The sequence below is a fragment of the Rana temporaria genome, chromosome 10 (assembly GCF_905171775.1).
Source record: "Rana temporaria chromosome 10, aRanTem1.1, whole genome shotgun sequence".
Classification (NCBI taxonomy): Eukaryota; Metazoa; Chordata; class Amphibia; order Anura; family Ranidae; genus Rana; species Rana temporaria.
In genome coordinates, this window is record NC_053498.1 from 11800465 (window position 1) to 11820385 (window position 19921).

The 19921-nt window shown below is 44.2% G+C and overlaps 1 protein-coding gene across 1 annotated transcript in view; it reads right to left on the reverse strand.

Annotated features, from left to right (window-relative positions):
* Positions 1 to 19921, reverse strand: part of LOC120916321 (G surface protein, allelic form 168-like) — a 92679-nt gene that overhangs the window by 60767 nt on the left and 11991 nt on the right. Inside the window, exons 4-13 of the mRNA XM_040327226.1 lie at positions 16374 to 16514; positions 16156 to 16263; positions 13440 to 13529; positions 13207 to 13350; positions 10962 to 11102; positions 10718 to 10831; positions 7489 to 7599; positions 4798 to 4947; positions 1970 to 2110; positions 571 to 675 (exon numbers count right to left, since the gene is read on the reverse strand). Coding sequence (XP_040183160.1) covers positions 571 to 675; positions 1970 to 2110; positions 4798 to 4947; positions 7489 to 7599; positions 10718 to 10831; positions 10962 to 11102; positions 13207 to 13350; positions 13440 to 13529; positions 16156 to 16263; positions 16374 to 16514 — 1245 coding nt within the window. The remainder of the gene's footprint in view (positions 1 to 570; positions 676 to 1969; positions 2111 to 4797; positions 4948 to 7488; positions 7600 to 10717; positions 10832 to 10961; positions 11103 to 13206; positions 13351 to 13439; positions 13530 to 16155; positions 16264 to 16373; positions 16515 to 19921) is intronic.

Genomic DNA, 19921 nt, shown 5'->3' on the forward strand with positions numbered 1-19921 from the left:
CCTTTGTGAATCTGGCCCAAAGTATTTACACCGATTCAGAAACGTACGTCCCGCCGGCGCATTTTTTTACGTCTTTTACGTTAGGCTTTTTTTTGGCGTATAGTTACCCCTGCTATATGAGGCGTAGCTAATGTTAAGTATTGACGTCGTTCCCGTGCCGAGTTTTGAAAATTTTACGTCGTTTGCGTAAGTCGTTCGCGAATAGGGCTGGACGTCATTTACGTTCACGTCGAATCCAATACGTCCTTGCGGCGTACTTTGGAGCAATGCACACTGGGATATTTCACGGACGGCGCATGCGCCGTTCACAAAAAACGTAAAATACCCGGGGTCATCATAAATTTAAATAAAACACGCCCACAACATCCCCATTTGAATTAGGCGGGCTTACGCCACCACACATAGGTTACGCCGCCGTAACTAAGGGCGCAAGTTCTTTCTGCATACGGAACTTGCGCCCAAAGTTACAGCGGCTTAACGTATCTGAGATACGTTACGCCCGCAGATAGACAGACGAATCTATCTGAATCCGGGCCATGGATTCCAGATGCATTCATTCATAAGTTTTACCTCCACAATAACAGTTAGATGTGTAAGTAATTCCTGTTCCATTGACTTTGTATCTCTCACTTCCACATGTACGTCTGGCACATCCTCGAACCGATGACAAGCTCCCTGTTGAGAACAAAAGACAGTCAACAGTAACAACATTTCTAATGTCGCGTACGCACATTCGGAATTTTCGATGAAAACGCCAGACGGAATTTTTTCATCGGATTTTCCGACCGTGTGTATGCCCCATCGGACTTTTTCCGTCGGAAATTCCGACAGACTTAGAAAGAGAACATGTTCTCTTTTTCTCAGACAGAATCGGAAATTTGACGCAATTTGACGCATGCTCAGAAGCATTGAACTTCGTTTTTCTCGGCTCGTCGGAGTGTTGTACGTCACCGCGTTTTTTGACGGTCAGAATTTGGTGTGTCTGTGTGTATGCAAGACAGCTTGAGCGGAACTTCATCGGGAAAAACCCGTCAGAGTTTATTCCGATAGAAAAACCGGTCGCGTATACGCGGCATTTCTTTGTTGGCAAACATTTTCTTTTTACTTAACCAAAATTTGGTTTAACCACTTAAGGACCGCCTAACGCCGATATACGTCGGCAGAATGGCACGGCTGGGCACATCAACGTATATGTACGTTGATCACTGTGGCGGTGTCATTGATCGTGTGATCTCTTTTATAGGGATCCACAATCGATGACGTCACACCTACAGCCACACCCCCCTACAGTTGTAAACACACATTAGGTGACACATAACCCCTTCAGCGCCCCCTTGTGGTTAACTCCCAAACGGCAACTGTCATTTTCACAGTAAACAGTGCATTTTAAATGCATTTTTTGCTGTGAAAATGCCAATGGTCCCAAAAATGTGTCAAAATTGTGCAAAGTGTCCGCCATAATGTCGCAGTCGCGAAAAAAATCGCTGATCGCCGCCATTAGTAGTAAAAAAAAATTTCAATAAAAAAGCAATAAAACTATCCCCTATTTTGTAAACGCTATAAATTTTGCGCAAACCAACCGATAAATGCTTATTGCGATTTTTTTTACCAAAAATAGGTAGAAGAATACGTATCGGCCTAAACTGAGAAAAAAAATGATTTTTTTATATATTTTTGGGGGATATTTATTATAGCAAGAAGTAAAAAATATTGCATTTTTTTCAAAATTGTCGCTCTATTTTTGTTTATAGCGCAAAAAATAAAAACCGCAGAGGTGATCAAATACCACCAAAAGAAATCTCTATTTGTGGGGAAAAAAAGGACGCCAATTTTGTTTGGGTGCCACATCGCACGACCACGCAATTGTCAGTTAGAGCGACGCAGTGCCGATTTGCAAAAAGGGGCCTGGTCCTTTAGCTGCATTTTGGTCCGGGTCTTAAGTGGTTAAAATCAACATAGAATTGCTTACCATTTATGTTTGTAGAATAGAGAACGCACACGTTTTCCTCTCCGGTACATTCCACGGTTTGCTCATCATAGCACCAGCCAGAGGAAGATGATTGGCAGGTGGGACAGGTCACTCCGTTGGGTTGAGGGCTGACAGATGGCACTTTGAAATAAAAAATAGATATTCAATAATGAATTTCAAAAAGTCAAATTCGGGAGAGCAGCTTCTCTCTGGAGTTACAGTAAAGTCATCTTGGTACAGGAAACATTTATTCTTGGCAATTATTTACTTTCAAGTATGCAGGCAAGTATTTATCATTCTGATGTCTCTTGCTCGTAGATACCACCAAATGATGCCACAAAAGAGAGGCCGATCTGATGAAAACGGACATGCTGTCCGTTTTCATCAGATCGCTCCATAGGAGACAGCGGCGCTCGACATACCCCTCCCCGCTCAGTGAGCAGAGAGAAGCTTGTCATCCGTCGGCTCAGCGGAGATCTTCGGACTGATCTCCCGCTGAGCTGGCAGGAGCAGGCGGACTCCGTAGGAACGGAGTCCGCCTCGTGTGAATGGGGCTTAAGAAGGGGCCTCTTTCACACGGAGCGGACCGTTTTTGTGTCCGCTCCGTGTGTGTCCGTCGGCTCAGCGGGGAGCATCCGTAATCCCCGCTGAGCTGTCGGCGGATAGGGCGGTCCCCGCACACTGTGCAGAGACCGCCCTGTCTCTTCTCCACTCTCCCTATGGGGAATCGGATGCAGACGGACCGTGTGTCCGTCTTCATCCGATCCGTTCCGCCGGACGGAAGAAAAATAGGGTTTTCTTCCGTCCGAAAAACCGAATCCTGACGGACGTGGATGGTTTCGGACGTTAGCGGATGCTCCATCCGCTAACGGACGCGATCCCATAGGGATGCATTACATCCGGACTTGTAAAAAGCGGACGAACGGTCCGCTAATGTGAAAGGGGCCTTACCCGATCCAATCTGCATGGACGGATGGGGACGTGCCCCTCAGGCCCCGTACACACGACAGAGGAACTCGACGTGCTTGGCACTTTGAGTTCCTCGTCTCGTTTTGGGATGAAGCCGCCGAGGAGTTCGGCGGGCCGCCTTCTCCTATAGAACAACGCGGCCAACGAGAAAATAGAGAACATGTTCTCTATTTTCTCGTCGAGCTCCTCGGCGGCTCCATCGAGCCAAAACTGTACAGACGACAGAGATTCTCGGCAGAATCCGGGTTTTGACCGAGTTTCTCGGCGAATTCTGCCGAGAATCTCTGTCGTGTGTACGAGGCCTCATACGTCTGTTTTTAGCGGATCGGATAGGGTCGGATGTCAGTGGACATGTCTCCGCTGACATCCGACGCTCCATAGGATTGCATGGAGCGGCCGTTCAGGTCCGCTGTCAAAACTGATAGGCGGACCTGAACGGTCCGTCGTGTGAATGAGGCCTTAGGGTCGTTTACGGACTTGTAATGGTTCCCTATGGGATTGCAGACGTTAGCGGATGATGCATCCGCTAACGTCCGTAACGATCCGCGTCCGCAAAGTTCCGCTTTTTCAGACGGAAGAAAACCCTATTTTTCTTCCATCTGGCGGAAACCAATCGGATAAATACGGACACACGGTCTGTAGTCATCCTATTCCCCATAGAGAAGAGCAGAGCAAAGACAGGGCGGTCTCACAGTGTGCGGGGACCGCCCTGTCCGCCGACAGCTCAGCGGGGATTTATGGAGGATCCCCGCTGAGCCGACGGACACACACGGGGCGGATCAATTACGGATCCGCTCCGTGTGAAAGGGCCCTTAAAGTGTAAAGCTATTTATTTATTTATTTTTTATTGAGTGATTTTTGATTTTGGATAAAGTAGGGAATGGTTAACCGCTTGCCGACTGCCACACAACGATGGCACGGGCAGGCAAATGGGCGTACCTGTACGTCCCTTTAAATCTGCCGCCCAGCGGGAGCGTGCACGTGCCTCGTGACTGCGCCCGCGGGTCCCGGGAACTCTATGTTCCCGGGGTGGCCCGCGTTTTTTTGGTCGGCAAAGACAGAACAGGGGGATGCCTTTGTAAACAAGGCATTTCCCCTGTTCTGCCTAGTGACACATCAGTGATCTACTGTTCCCTGTGATTGGGAACAGTGATCAGTTACATGTCACTGGTGGCTCCTCACCCTAAGGCCTCGTACACACGATAGGTTAACCAGAGGACAACGGTCTGAAGGACCGTTGTCCTAGGTTAACCTATGAAGCTGACTGATGGTCCGTCGCGCCTACACACCATCAGTTAAAAAAATGATCGCGTCAGAACGCGGTGACGTAAAACACAACGACGTGCTGAAAAAAACAAAGTTCAATGCTTCCAAGCATGCGTCAACTTGATTCTGAGCCGGCGTGGATTTTTAACCGATGGTTGTGCCTACTAACGATTGGTTTTGACCTATCGGTTAGCAATCCATCGGTTAAATTTTAAAGCAAGTTGCCATTTTTTTAACCTATGGTTAAATAACCTATGGGGCCTACACATGATCGGTTTGGACCGATGAAAACGGTCCTTCAGACCTCGTGTGTACGAGGCCTGACAGTTAGAATCACTCCCTAGGGCACACTTAACCCCTTCAGCGCCACCTAGTGGTTAACCCCTTCCCTGCCAGTGTCATTTTCACAGTAATTAGTGCATTTTTATAGCACTGATCGCTGTAAAAATGACAATGGTCCCAAAAATGTGTCAACAGTGTCCGCCATAATGTCACAGTCACGATAAAAAAAAACAATGAGTTCTACACCCTTGCTTTAACAAATAAGGCCCACTAATGTGTGTGTGTGTGGTGCATGTAAGTACATTTATTACCTGTCAGGATGGATGAAGAACAGTTGTCAAAAGCACAGCATGAAGAAGACATCTTTATGTTACCATAAGGGGAGCTAACAGATCCAATTCTGCCACACTGGCCTAAAGGTGCACATGACCTGATGACTGTCTTGTTAGAAACTGATCCACCTGTTAATTATTTGAAATAAATAAATTTACTATACATTTCCCTATACATATATAAATTATATGAAACGTCAAGACATGGAAATAATATCCTAATTTAGTTTTCCTTTTGACCCATCTGCATAGTAATGAGGAGGGGTCCTGCCACAGCATTGGAAATCAACCATGAAATCCTGACTCTTGTAGGTAGATTCACAAAGAGTTAGGCCGGCTTATCTACAGATAAGCCGACCTAACTCTGAATCTAAGCCGGCCTATGTTTAAGTGTATTCTTAAACAGAGATACACTTAAACATACCTAAGATAGGCTGGCTTGTGCCATTCTATCTTAGGTTGCAATGTTTATTTTGGCCGCTAGATGGCGCTTACATTGCGGCCGGCCTAGATTATGTAAATGAGGGGATACGCCGATTCCCGACGATTTACGAGCGTACGCCGGGCCTACACCGTCGAGTTACGTTGTTTCCGTACGCGATAGGCCGCCTAAAGTTATTCCACCTATGAGGTGGAATAACAATGTTAAGTATGGCCGCCGTTCCCGCTGCGAGGTTCGAATTTTTTACGTCGTTTGCGCAAGTCGTCCACGAATCGGGATTTACGTCGTTTACGTACACGTCGAAATCAATAGGCCCGTACGGCCTACTTAGCCGCAATGCGCACTGGGAGATGTAGTCGCCCGGCGCATGCGCAGTGTATTTCAATACTACACGCCCCCCTCCCAGTCATTTGAATTAGGCGCGCTTACGCCCACTTGTTTTAGGCTACGCCGCCGAAAATTTGAAGGTAAGTGGTTTGAGAATCACTTCTAACCTAAATAATTTTCGGCGGTGTAGCCTAAAAAGAGTAGGCTAGGCCGTCCTAATTTTAAGCGCCCCTACGTGAATCTACCCATTGATCTTTTGACTTGTATCTGAAATGGTCTACTGCCTTTAGCAGCCGCCGTACCTCGGAAGAAGACTTAGGCCCGGATTCACAGAGAGTTGGGCGCACATTACGCCGCTGTAACGCAAACGCTGTACGCCATGCCAAAACAGCGCAGAGAGGCAAGCATGGAATTCAGGAAGCCAGTGCTCCCAACGCTGCCTCGGCGCGGCGTAGGTTTCGAAGGCGCAGGCCGGCGTAGGTGGAAGTGGGCTTGACCCATGCAAACCCATGCAAATGAGGCGTGACCCCATACAAATGATGGTCCGAGCGCCAGACAAGTACATTTAATGAACTGCGCATGCGTCGTGGCGTGGACGCATCCCCCTGTGCATGCTCACAACCACATCGGAACAACTGCCTAAGATACGCCGGATCACTGCCTACGCCATGAACGTATCCTACGCCCAGCCAGACTCACGTCAAATGTAAACTACGTAAAATACGCCGGCTTGTATTCCTTGGTGCAGACCTTTGCATGTCTGCTGCTGGGTTACACCTCCTTTATGGGGCTTAACTTTACGCCGGACGTACAACTTACGCGCACCACTCGTAGCCTGCGTCGGGCGCACATACGTTCTTGAATCGCCGTATTTTCCTCATTTGCATATTTAAATGGCTGATCATTGGGAGCGCCACCATGCGTCCAGCCTAAATATGTGCCCACGCTACGCCGGCGTAGGCAAGTTACGACGGCGGGATGAAGCCTATTTTTAGGCGTATCTTATAGGTAGATTCAGTAAGAGTTAGGCTGTTTTATCAGTAGATAAGCCGACCTAACTCAGAATCTAAGCCGACTTATGTTTAAGTGTATGCTCAAACAGAGATACGCTTAAAAATATCTAAGAGAGGACGGCGCAATATTTCGGATGCTCGCTAGGTGGCGCTTCCATTGCGGTCGGCGTAGAATATGTAAATGAGTAGATACGACGATTCACGAACGTACGCCTGGCCGACGCAGTACTTTTACGCCGTTTACGTTAGAGATATGCCGCCTAAAGTTAGAGCTTAGCCCTAATGGAATAGTAATGTTAAGTATGACCGCCGTTACCGATTCGAAATTCAAATTTTTTACGTTGTTTGCGTAAGTCGTCCATGAATCGGAATTTATGTCGTTTACGTCCACGTCGAAATCAATAGGCCCGTGCGGCGTACTTAGCCGCAATGCACACTGGGAAATGTAGGCGCCCGGCGCATGCGCAGTTCGCAAAAAACGTAAAAAACGTAAGGTCAAGCCCCATTGACATAAAACACGCCCCCCTCAAACACATTTGAATTAGGCGCCCTTACGCCCGCCGATTTAGGCTACGCCGCCGTAACTTAGCAGGTAAGTACATTGTGAATCATGTACTTGCCTAGCTAACTTACGGCGGCGTAGCCTAAACAGACTAAGCTACGCCGCCGCAAGTTTAGGCACATCTACTTGAATCTACCTATTAGTTTGTGGGTCCGGCGCACAGATACAACGGCGCATATTTGCACTTACGCGGCGTATCTTGAGATATATCGGCGCAAGTGCTTTGTGAATCCGGGCCTTAGATTCTGCTGGAATCTCCTCTAGTTCGTGTGGTGCGTAGTAGAATTAGCACTTTATTGAAAGAAGCTCTTGAAAATGTAACTCACCTATATTGGATTCTGTATATGAGGTTGCACAGACAGAGCCAGTAGGGCAGGTGACACTATTTCCTGTGCAGTTGGTTGAGTCCATACACTCCATGCATGAGATGTTATAGCCTACAATTGAGGAATAAAAATAAAAAAAAGATAGAGTGAGGGCACATTTTTGAAGCCTTATGCCGCGTACACACGATCGGACATTTCAACAACAAAACACGTGGATTTTTTTTCCGACGGATGTTGGCTCAAACTTGTCTGGCATACACACGGCCACACAAATGTTGTCGGAAATTCCGAACATCAAGAATGTGGTGTTTTGTACGTACAACACCACAACGAGCTGAGAAAAAAAGAGTTCAATGATTCCGAGCATGCGTCTATTTGTTGTGCGTTGAACTGTTTCCGACAAGAACTTCTGTTGTCAGGAAAAATTGAGAACCAGCTCTCAAATTTTTGTAGTCGTAAATTCCGGCAGCAAATGTCCGATGGAGCCTACACACGGTCGGATTTTCAGACAACAAGCTCACATCGAACATTTGTTGTCGGAAATTCCGACCGTGTGTACGCGGCATTAGTCTTTTGCTCAGCCCCTTTGCACCTAAGGGTAAAACAAATCTTAACGCCTAAGCCCAAGTTTGCAACTTTGACGTGTGTTAGTAAAACCATACATATCAATGCAACTATTTTTTGCATCCAGGTGGATTATACAAAAAATGTTCAGATAAATTGATTAATTTTAGTGGTAAATGGTAATGTATTTCTTCAGATTTGTTATTTGTTTTTATTATCAAAGGAAAACTGGCCTAAAATAGTAAAAAATATATATTCCGTATATACTCGAGTATAAGCCGACCCGAATATAAGCCGAGGCCCCTAATTTTACCACAAAAAAATATTAGCTGGATTCAGAGAGAGCGCCGCAACTTTAAGGCGGCTGTAGCGTATCGTATTTACGCTACGCCGCCTTAAGTCAGAGAGGCAAGTACTGTATTCACAAAGTACTTGCCTCCTAACTTACGGCAGCGTAGCGTAAATGGAGCCGGCGTAAGCGCGCCTAATTCAAATTAGGATGAGGGGGCGTGTTTTATGTTAATGGGGGGAGACCAGACGTGATTGACATTTTTTACGAACGTCATGCGCCGTCCGTGTACATATCCCAGTGTGCATTGCTCCAAAGTACGCCGCAAGGACGTATTGGTTTCGACGTGAACGTAAATTACGTCCAGCCCTATTCACGGACGACTTACGCAAACAACGTAAAATGTTCACATTTCGACGCGGGAACGACAGCCATACTTAACATTGACTAGTCCAGCTATTTGATGGAATAACTTTACGCCTGAAAACGCCTTACGTAAACGACGTATCTTTACTGCGACGGGCGTGAATAGGCGTATCTAGTCATTTACATATTCTACGCCGAACTCAACGGAAGCGGCACCTAGCGGCCAGCCTAAATATTGCACCCTAAGATACGACAGCGCAGGCTGTCGTATCTTAGCTAGGTTTAAGTGTATCTCAGTTTAAGAATACACTTAAACTTACGACAGCGCAGATTCAGAGTTACGTTGACGTATCTACTGATACGCCGGCGTAAATCTTTCTGAATCTAGCTATGAGAAAACGCATTGACTCGAGTATAAGCCTAGGGTGTCCATCTGCATGCCTCATTGTGCCTCACTTTGCCTCACTGTGTCCATGTGCATGCCTCACTGTGTCCATGCCTCACTGTGCCCATGCCTCACTGTGCCCATGCCTCACTGTGCCCATGCCTCACTGTGCCCATGCCTCACTGTGTCCATGACTAGACTGACGTTTAACATGGGAGTCTATGAAAGGGGTGCCCGGCTTTGAAAAATCGGTGCTCCCCAGCCATAGGTCCCCCAGACAACAAACTTTGCACACTTGTAGAGGAGAAATGGGGCTACATGTGTGCCACGTTCCGGAGTCACCGGAGAATTTACCATTTAACATGGGAGTCTATGGAAGGGGTGCCCGGCATTGGAAAATCGGTGCTCCCCGGCCTTAGGTCCCCTGGACAACAAACTTTGCACTCTTATAGAGGAAGAGTGGGGCTACATGTGTGCCAAGTTTGGGACCCAGGGGACCTACAACAGCCGGTAATGGGTCCCTAAAGTCTGGGAGATCAGGCTCAAAAAGGTGAGTCGAGTGTAAGCCGAGGGGGGCATTTTCAGCACAAAAAAATGTGCTGAAAAACTCGGCTTATACTCGAGTATATACGGTATATATTTTTTACATTTAGCTGTAAACTTATTGCTACTACCATAACCTACCACCAAACAACAACCCAAAATAAATTCTCCTGAGGATCGCAGAGATACCACATATGTGTATGTTAGTTGTTGTTCGTAGCCGTAGTATAGCCCAGAAACAATAGTGCCCATTTTGTTTTGATTTTATCCTACCTAAAATAAACTGACACTGATACTAATTAAAAAATACTGTCCAAAAAATACTGACCTTGACTATTGACCCAAACACTACCTCAAACCTTGATCTAGGTATTTTGTTACATTTTAATTACATTTTTTTGTAATTATTATTATTATTATTTGTTTTTCTACACACAATTTTTTTTTCTCTCTGCAAGGACAGAGAAATATACAATGTATCTCTCTTGTCTATTCACAGAGACAGAAAACGCAAGGGGCGGACTTCACAGTGACTGAGGTTATCACAGCGATCAGGTGACCCAGAATCGGACATTTCGGTCCCGATCGTTAGAACGGTTCCCGGGGGTCTTGTGAGACCCCCCTGGCCAAACTTCAGCACTTCCTGATGGTTTCAAAGCTTGACCTTCCCTTCCTACCTTCTACACATCCCTAGTGGCCAAGTGGCCTAGTAGACTGTTCTTTACAGTGATGTGCCAAGAGGAACTTAGTGGCAAGCTTGAAGCTACCACCATTCTCCTCGTACAGTGTATGAGGTATAAGTAAGCACCTGTAGACAACTACCCTATCATACTTAGTACCTCCTGTAGACCAAATAAACTTAACATCATATTCAGATCTGTTTGCGCTGTGAGATATTTGGCCAAGATAACAGTTACGTCTAGTGATGTGGCAATAAAAATGTGCGTGTGTAGGGCTTTGTGGGGGGCTCAAAGATGCCACCATTCATCTGGTACAGTTTAGAAGGCTGCAACCGGAATCTGTAGGCACCTTTAGGCAGTCACTCTAGCATACATAAGGTATGTTATACAATTTGTACTTACCTCCTGTAGGGCAGATAAACTTAAAATCAAATTCAGATCCTTTAGCACTGTGAGATAGTTGGCCAAGATAACAGTTACTTCTAGTAGTACAGCCACGCATGACAGATGGGGTTCCTGTTGTAGGGAAAAAAGAACTGCTTTAGAATTCATATACAAATGACAAAATGTTAAATTTTATAATGATAAACAACTGATGATAATACAGCTAAAACATCAGTGGAATGGAAAGTCGCAGTAGACATACCCAACAGTTTTTCGGTGTGGACCATACACACGGTCTCACTCCCAGTGCATCCCATGATAGTCTTCGCTGTACACCATTCAGAATTACTGGACATACAGGCAGGACATGTCACCCCATTGACTGTTGAATTAAGACTTGACCCTGTGGGATTTAAAATAAATGAGAAAATGATTGAGGCAATCCTTGACTGTAAGAATATTTTTGGTTAGTGAAACCAAATGTTGCCGAACAATGTCTAATGTAGTTTAGTTTTAATATAAAAATCATATAATTTAGTTTTTAATCATTATTTTTACAAAATAATGAATATGAGAAGAACACACATAACATGGAGAACTGATGGCAGAAATAACTTCTCGTAGTTGCCCTTCAAGTTATTCTAAAGTCTTTGGTTTCATAGAGTAAACTTGTTCCTTCAACCAACCCCAAAGAAAAAAGTAGCAGGGTGTTAAATCAGGTCTTCTGGCCGGCCACTCACACGGACCACGTCCACCCAACCATCTCCCAGGAAAATGTTCATTCAGAGAAGCCCGGAGCTAAATACAGAGTATAGGCAGAGGACTGGCATGGAAACCGAAGAAGGGGTTAAAAAGTAGGGAGGGACATTTTCAGCTTGAAGGGGGTGGCCAGAGTTAATATTTCCCGGTAGGAGGGGCTTGGGGGAAGGTCTGCAGTTTAGTTGTGGGCAGCACAGGAAGAGGAAGCTCCCACCCTCCCGCCCTATTATGTTGGGATTGTATGTAATGTGTTGTGTTGGTTTTCGCGGTTAGGGAGTGCTATGGTCCTTGAGTCGGCGCATTGCGACTGGGATCTTGGATGGCCACGCTGGTACGAGGGAAATTTGGTCAATGCCTTCAATCATCTCCTAACAGGGTGGCAATTGTATCTGTGAAGGATTGTGTAGTGAAATAAAGATTTTGAAATAATTTGTTATGGATGTCGCCTGGTTATTCATAAGTTAAGGTATAATTTTGGGTAATATGGTAAAGAGAGGTTTATCTGAATTACTATAGTCAAGCCATTCACGAACAATAATAGCAAAGTGTGGAGAAGCACCATCTTGCATAAAAATCAAGGGCCAGATTCACAAAAGAGATACGACGGCGTATCTCCTGATACGCCGTCGTATCTCTGAGATACGATTGTCGTATCTATGCGCCTGATTCATAGAATCAGGTTACGCATAGATAGCCCTAAGATCCGACAGATGTAAGTGACTTACACCGTCGGATCTTAGGCTGCAATTCTAGGCCGTCCGCTAGGTGGCGATTCCATTGCGGTCGGCGTAGAATATGCAAATGACTACTTATGCCGATTCACGAACGTCCGCTTTGCCCGTCGCTCTAAATTTAGGTAGTTTCCGTAGATATACGTCGCGTAAAACTAAGCATGCCCTCTAGGTGGTCTAACCAATGTTAAGTATGGCCGTCGTTCCCACGTCGAATTTTTAAATTTCACGTCGTTTGCGTAAGTCGTCCGTGAATTGCGCTTGACGCCATTTACGTTAATGTCAAAACCAATGACGTCCTTGCGACGTCATTTAGCGCAATGCACGTCGGGAAATTTTAGGGACGGCCCTTTTAGGGACAGAGCATGCGCAGTACGTTCGGCGCGGGAACGCGCCTAATTTAAATGGTCCCGCCCCATTTGAATTAGGCGGGCTTGCGCCGGGCGGATTTACGCTACGCCGCCGCAAGTTTACAGGTAAGTGCTTTGTGAATCAGGCACTTACGCAAGTTTACAGGTAAGTGCTTTGTGAATCAGGCACTTACGCTGTAAACTTGCGGCGGTGTAACGTAAATGGGATACGTTACGCCGCCGCAGCGTAGCCCATTTCTACGTGAATCTGGCCCATAGTCTTCAATATTCTGTACGAATGCTGGTGCACATATCGAATTTTAAATAAAACTCCATGTTATGTGTGTTCTTCTCATATTCATTTTTTTTGTAAAAATAATGATTAAAAAATAAGATTTTTAAAATAGGGAGTTACGTTTCAATCACGCTGTAGAATTTCAGGATGAACTTGGAATGTTACTCTTCCTTATATGGGATGGATAGTTGGTACTATGGTAATTTTAGTATTTTTTTCTACTTTTTTTTTTATTAAAAGGAGCAGATTGCTACAGACATCTGAGTTAGTATATAAAAAAATGTAATTCTCAATTCAACATAAAAAAAATCAACTCAAAAGCATACCATGTCCCAGAAACTGATATAGTATACTATGCAAATGGTCACTTACAAGTTGGATTACTTAGATTGCAGTTATTAGTTGAACAGATGGTCATCATTCTTAATGTGCCACCGAGAAAGGTGGCACTACTGGAGATTCCACACTGGTATATTGGTAAACATGCGGTCCTATTTATTTCAGAACTTGCACTACCTGTAAAAGAGCACAATTGCTTATTAAAGATGAAAAGTCTTTCCACATAGTGATGTTAGTCTAGTATTGAAAATGCTTGTTCAACTTACCAACAGTACTTAGAGTTTGAACTCTTGCACATATGGTGCCAGAAGGACAGGTTACGTTGGTGTCTGGGCAATAGGTGTTACTAGAATTGCCTTAAATTAGAAAAAAAAATATATATCAGTGTCTTTCACTAGCCAAGTACAAATTTCACTCACCTCTCTCCTAGAATTCTGTAAAAGCAAGGGCAAGTTTCTCCTGCAGGAAACTGCTTCCATGATCATTTATAAAACTAAAAATGGGTGAGCCAGAGGCGGAGCTAGTGGCGGACATGTAAGCAGCGCTGAGTGAGAGCTTCGGCTGGGACAAATTCTCCTACGGACATCCTGAGTTTCAGAGACACGGATCCTGCACCAAACCTACACCCTAATACACCCTGGAGTGGACGGAACGGTGGGAAATGGTTAAATACAGGCCAGCACTCATGGATTCGGTATCAGATTGTTTGTCACACTTTGCATGGGAATCCCAAGATGGCGGCCACCACGAGGAGATGGAATGGGACCCAGACAACATACAGCAGGGCAGAGAGGCTCATTCCCCCACTACCTCCAGCAAGGTAAGCCCGCTGCCCCACAGGTCAGAGGGCTGAGAAGGGGCCTCTCATTAGACAGGCTGCCCCACACGGAGCCAGGGTACCCAGCGCTAGCAGTGGGGGGAAGGGGAACCTTCCCTGAAGCAAATAATGGAGGCCATATTCACATGCCAAACCACCCTGACGGCGCATATAGATGGCATGAGGGCAGAAATTTCATTTATTAAGCAAGATGTGCAAAATATCGGAGAGAGTATCACAGAAGCTGAACACATAATGAGTGCCGTGGAGGACGTTGTCCGTCCATTAGAAAGTACGGCACAAACTATGCAAAGAGAAATCACTGCCCACACTGATAAATTGGGGGACATGGAGGACCGCCAAAGAAGAAACAATATTGGCTTTGTTGGGTTCCCTGAGAAAGCAGAGGGTAGGGTTTCCTCTACTGGCTCATTTACCTTCTCATTGGTGTCACACAGGTTTCTTAATTACACCTTACTCCCATATTACTATCATCTACAGAGGAGTGAATTTATGAAAAAGTTAGATTATTTTTAAAACTCGTTAACAGTTGAAACTCAGAATTTCCAAACTAGAAGTCCCTTTGAAGTCAGTGGGAATCCAAACCAGCACCCAAAAAAGTGGTTAATAAAGATCTACAAATTATGCAAAATGGTGCAGATTGCTTTGGGAAGCTTCTGCAACCCTACCTGGGATTATGATGGGGCTAACAAATGGAAACATTGAGACACAGTCTAGGGAAATCAGAAAAAAATAAGCCAAAAGAAGCTTCTTACAGCCCTCAAAGCCCTTATGTGTCAAACCTTTTAAACAAAAATGTACAGTGGAACCTTGGATTATGAGCATAATCCGTTCCAGGAGAATTCTTGCAATCCAAAGCACTCGCATATGAAAGCGAGTTTCCCCATAGAAGTCAATGGAAGCGAAAATAATTTGTTCCGCGTTGACTTGTGGCATGCAATATCGCATGTGGCCAGAGGTGGGGGGGGGCGCTGGAGAGCCTCGGCTGACCTCAGAAACCCTCAGAAAGACTCAGAGACACCCTGGCCCTTGGAGCACTATCCCTCCCAATGATACGAGACACTATTCTGCCATCTGACACCGACAATGGAGCACCATTTCTCCCACTGACACCACTGATGGGGCACTATTCCTCCCTATGATACCAGCAATGTGGCACTATTAGCTTGAATTCTGCTTGTTTTGCGAGACAACATTTGCAAACCGAGTCAGAAAAAAAAAAAAAAAAGATGCTCGTCTTTCAAAATGCTTGTTAACTGCGTTACTTATAAACCAAGGGCCAGAACCACAGAGAGAGTACGCCGGCGTATCTACTGATACGCCGGCGTACTTTCAAATTTCCCGCGTCGTATCTTTAGTTTGAATCCTCAAACCAAGATACTACGGCATCTGGGTTCGATCCGACAGGCGTACGGCTTCGTACGCCTTCGGATCGTAGATGCAATACTTCGGCGTCCGCTGGGTGGAGTTCGCGTCGTTTTCCGCGTCGGGTATGCAAATTAGCTATTTCCGACGATCCACGAAGGTACACGCGGCCGTCGCATTTTCTTACGTCGTCTCTAGTCGGCTTTTTCCGGTGTATACTTAAAGCTGGTATTTTGCGGCATATAGTTAGACTTGCCTTGTTAAGTATGGCCGTCGTTCCTGCATCGAAATTTAATTTTTTATTTTTTTTTGCGTAAGTCGTCCGTGAATAGGGATGGACGTAATTCACGTCTAAGTTAAAAAAATGACGCCGTTGTGACGTCATTTAGCGCAATGCACGGCGGGAAATTTAGGGACGGCGCATGTGCCGTTCATTCGGCGCGGGGACGCGCTTCATTTAAATGAAACCCGCCCCCTACTCGTCGATTTGAATTACGTGCCGAGAGATACACTACGCCGTCGTAACTTACGGCGCGAATTCTTTGTGGATTCAAAGAATTAAAAAGTAAGTTACAGCGGCGTAGTGTATCTCACATACGCTGCGCCTTTCTAATTGTATGTGGATCTGGCCCCAAGGTTCCACTGTATTCAAAAGCTAAAACGAAGTGGAGGAGAAAGAGATTATTTTTCAATTTTTCTCGTTAACTGTAGGCTTAGTTCAAGAAATTGCAGATAGTTGGTTTCATGTTTGTATTCCTTTCTACAACATTATAGAATACCTCCACAATAGCAAGTAGACTGGTAAGAAATGTTTGTTCCATTGACCGTATATTTCTGAGTGCTGCAGATATTTTGGTTGGCACAGCCTCTAATGGAGGACCTGTTTCCTGTAATAATAATAATAATCCTATTTAAAAAAAAAATACTTATCAAACACGTATAATAATACATTTTCAATAGTATACACTTAACAGACCTAAAAACAAAAAAGACTCACCGTCTATGTCAGTAGAGTAAAGAGCACATACTTTCTCCTCTCCGGTACAGTCAACAGTCTTTTCTTCGTAACACCAACTGGAGGAAGACGACTGGCAGGTCGGACATGTCACTCCATTGGGTTCAGAGCTGACAGATGGTACTTAAAAAAAAAAAATTTATGCTTTTTTAAAAGCTGTTTGCAGGGTGTATCTTCTAACCCAGTGGTCTCCAAACTGCGGCCCGAGGGCCGGATGCGGCCCTTTGTTTGCCTTTATCTGGCCCTTGGAGCACTATCCCTCCCAATGATACGAGACACTATTCTGCCATCTGACACTGACAATGGAGCACCATTTCTCCCACTGACACCACTAATGGGGCACTATTCCTCCCTATGATACCAGCAATGGGGCACTATTCCTCTCCTCTAATATCGGATGTTTACTCCCACTGATGCCAGGAAAATTTTCACTACCGCTGTCCAAAGTCTGGCCCTCCAAGAGTCTGAAGGACAATAAACCGGCCCTCTGTTTAGAATGTTTGGAGACCCCTGTTCTAACCCACAGGCCATTGGTGTTTCAATAATATCATCTACAGTAGATCAGACTTTCTTCACCAGGGTTGCTAGGGGTTCCTTGAGCAATGAGCAATTTCTGGCTCTCAGATAAGTTCCCACTGACACATTTGATCTTTTTTTAACCACTTAAGGACCGAACCTCTTTCTGAGATTTGTTCTTTTCAAAATAAAAAAAAACATTTTTTGCTAGAAAATTACTTAGAACCCCAAACATTATAAATGTTTTCTAACACCCTAGAGAATAAAATGTTGTTGCAATACTTTGTCACACCGTGTTTGTGCAGCGGTCTTACAAGCGCACTTTTTTTTGGGGAAAAATATATATATTTTTAATTAAAAAATAGGACAACAGTAAAATTAGCCCAATGTGTTTTATATTGTGAAAGATAATGTTAAGCCGAGTAAATTAATACCCAACATGTCACGCTTTAAAATTGCACCCGCTCGTGGAATGGCGATAAACACTCCATAGGCAACGTTTAAAAAATTCTACAGGTTGCATGTTTTGAGTTACAGAGGAGGTCTAGGGCTAGAATTATTACTTTCGCTCTACCGATCGCGGCGATACCTCACATGTGTGGTTTGAACACAGTTTTCATATGTGGACGCTGCTCACGTATGCGTTCGCTTCTGCACGCGAGCTTGGTGTAATTTTTTCTTATTTATTTAAATTTTTTTAGCCTGTTTTTTTTTTTTTACAAAAAAAAAAAGTGTCACTTTACGGTAATACCTATTACAAGGAATGTAAACATCCCCTGTTATAGAAAAAAAAGCATGACAGGTCCTCCTAAATATGAGATCTGAAGTCAAAAATACCTCACATTTCATATTTACACTAAAATGCAATTAAAAAAAAAAGTATTTGAAAAATAAAAAAATGTCCCTTTAAGAGCAATGACGCTAGCTGCTGCCATAACAAAGATTTCCCTCTTTAAACAGCCGACTTATATATTGGCGTGCAGTAGACATGTGCATTCGTTTTCGTCCGAATGCATTTTTGTCGATAACGAAAGCGCAGAAAGTGAAAACCGAAAGATCCGACATAAACAAATGTGCCTAACCTTAACTCTATTAGTCCAATATTATTCTACATAAAGAGAAAAGATTCGACATAGAGAGAAAAGATTTGACATTATAGAGACATGAAGAAGAGTCGGCATAGAGAGAAAAGATTCGACATAGAGAGAAAAGATTCGACATAGAGAGAAAAGATTCGACATAGAGAGAAAAGATTCGACATAGAGAGAAAAGATTCGACGTAGAGAGAAAAGATTCGACATAGAGAGAAAAGATTCGACATAGAGAGAAAAGATTCAACATAGAGAGAAAAGATTCGACATAGAGAGAAAAGATTCGACATTATAGAGACGTGAAGAAGAGTCGACATAGAGAGAAAAGATTCGACATAGAGAGAAAAGATTCGACATAGAGAGAAAAGATTTGACATAGAAGGAAAAGATTTGACATAGAGAGAAAAGATTCGACATGAAGATTTGACGAAGTAGCTAAAACAAACGATCGCCGGCACGACTTCGGGGGCGACTCTGCAAGTCGTCCTGAGGACGACTTCAGAGGCGATTCGCAAAATGAATTCTGTATAGAAGTCAATGCAGAGCGCCCCGAGCCGCCCCCGAAATACTACAGGAACCTTTTTTCTAAGTCGGAGCGACTTGCTTCGCTCCTATTAGAACGGTTCCATTGCATTAAATGGGACGCGACACGCCAGGCGGCTGAGCCCCAGTGTGAACCGGGTCTTATGGTCAAATGCCCCGCCCATAGGCTATAGAAGAATTCTAATGTTGGTTGACTAGTAATAATAATTTATAAATATAATTATTTCTAGTGTCATACAACATTAGAATTCTACTATAGCTTGTAGGCGGAACATTCGACCAGAAATGTACGATTGCCGCGTCGTAAGTTTTCGCTGCTCCGTCGAATCTTCTTAGAACATGCGACAGACACCATAAGCCTGACAGATTCAAGCTTAATTCATTCGGATTTTCGGACGATTGCATTTTTTTTACGAAAAACGAAATAGATCAAAAACAAATTTCTGGAGTAACTAAATGAATTTATTTTTCGGACGAAAACGAATTCCAAAACAAAATATTTCAGTGTGCACATGTCTAGCGTGCGGCGGTCCGGAAGTTGTTAATGATCTGTAAGGGGAGAATCCTTCCCAATGACCTCAAGTACAAGGAGCATTCTTCCATCATGCTCATGATTTGTAGCTTTAGTCATTTTTTAGCAGAGGTTCCCTGAGATCAAAACATTTTTTCAAGGTTTTTCTCTGGGATGAAAATATTAAGAAAGTCTGATCTAGATGGTGGATCCAAGCATTATGACTCTAAACTTTATTTTTTATTTTTTTTTCAGAAGAAAAGAAAGGTGTATACGGAAAAAGATGAATGATTCTTTATCAAGCAAATGATTGCAGAAGATTAAAGACGAATGTGCCTATCGCACTGTAGGAAAAAATACATTACTTTCAGATGCGGTCACCAATAGAAGGAAAGTACTATGCTATTGTAATGATCAGATGGCATCCTCTGCCATCTGCTGGATGAAACTCAGTACCACGGCATAGTCACTCTGTTGCTGCACTCCTGACCTCAAGCATGATTGCGTAAATTAGGCTGAGAAAATGTAAGGAGTGCCAGTTCAAATATTTGTGATTCCACATGTCTGGCACTCCCTGCTAATAGATTATTCTTGCTATGGACTATTCTTTGGTCCCTTGGTTCCTATTCTGACTCCGACTGTTGTGAAGCGATTTATCCCTTGTGAGACCTCTATGCCTGGCCTGTATAAGAAGATATAATCACTGAAGACAATCCTCATCAGATAGCTTAACTCACCAAGTACCGATTCTATTCGCAGAGGTGCTTTTAGATGAATGGGTTGTGGTACTTATGTGGTCAAAAAATTATATTGTCTGTAGCTTACTATGCAGAATACATGTGCCCTGTTACATGTGGCCTGTTAGCTGC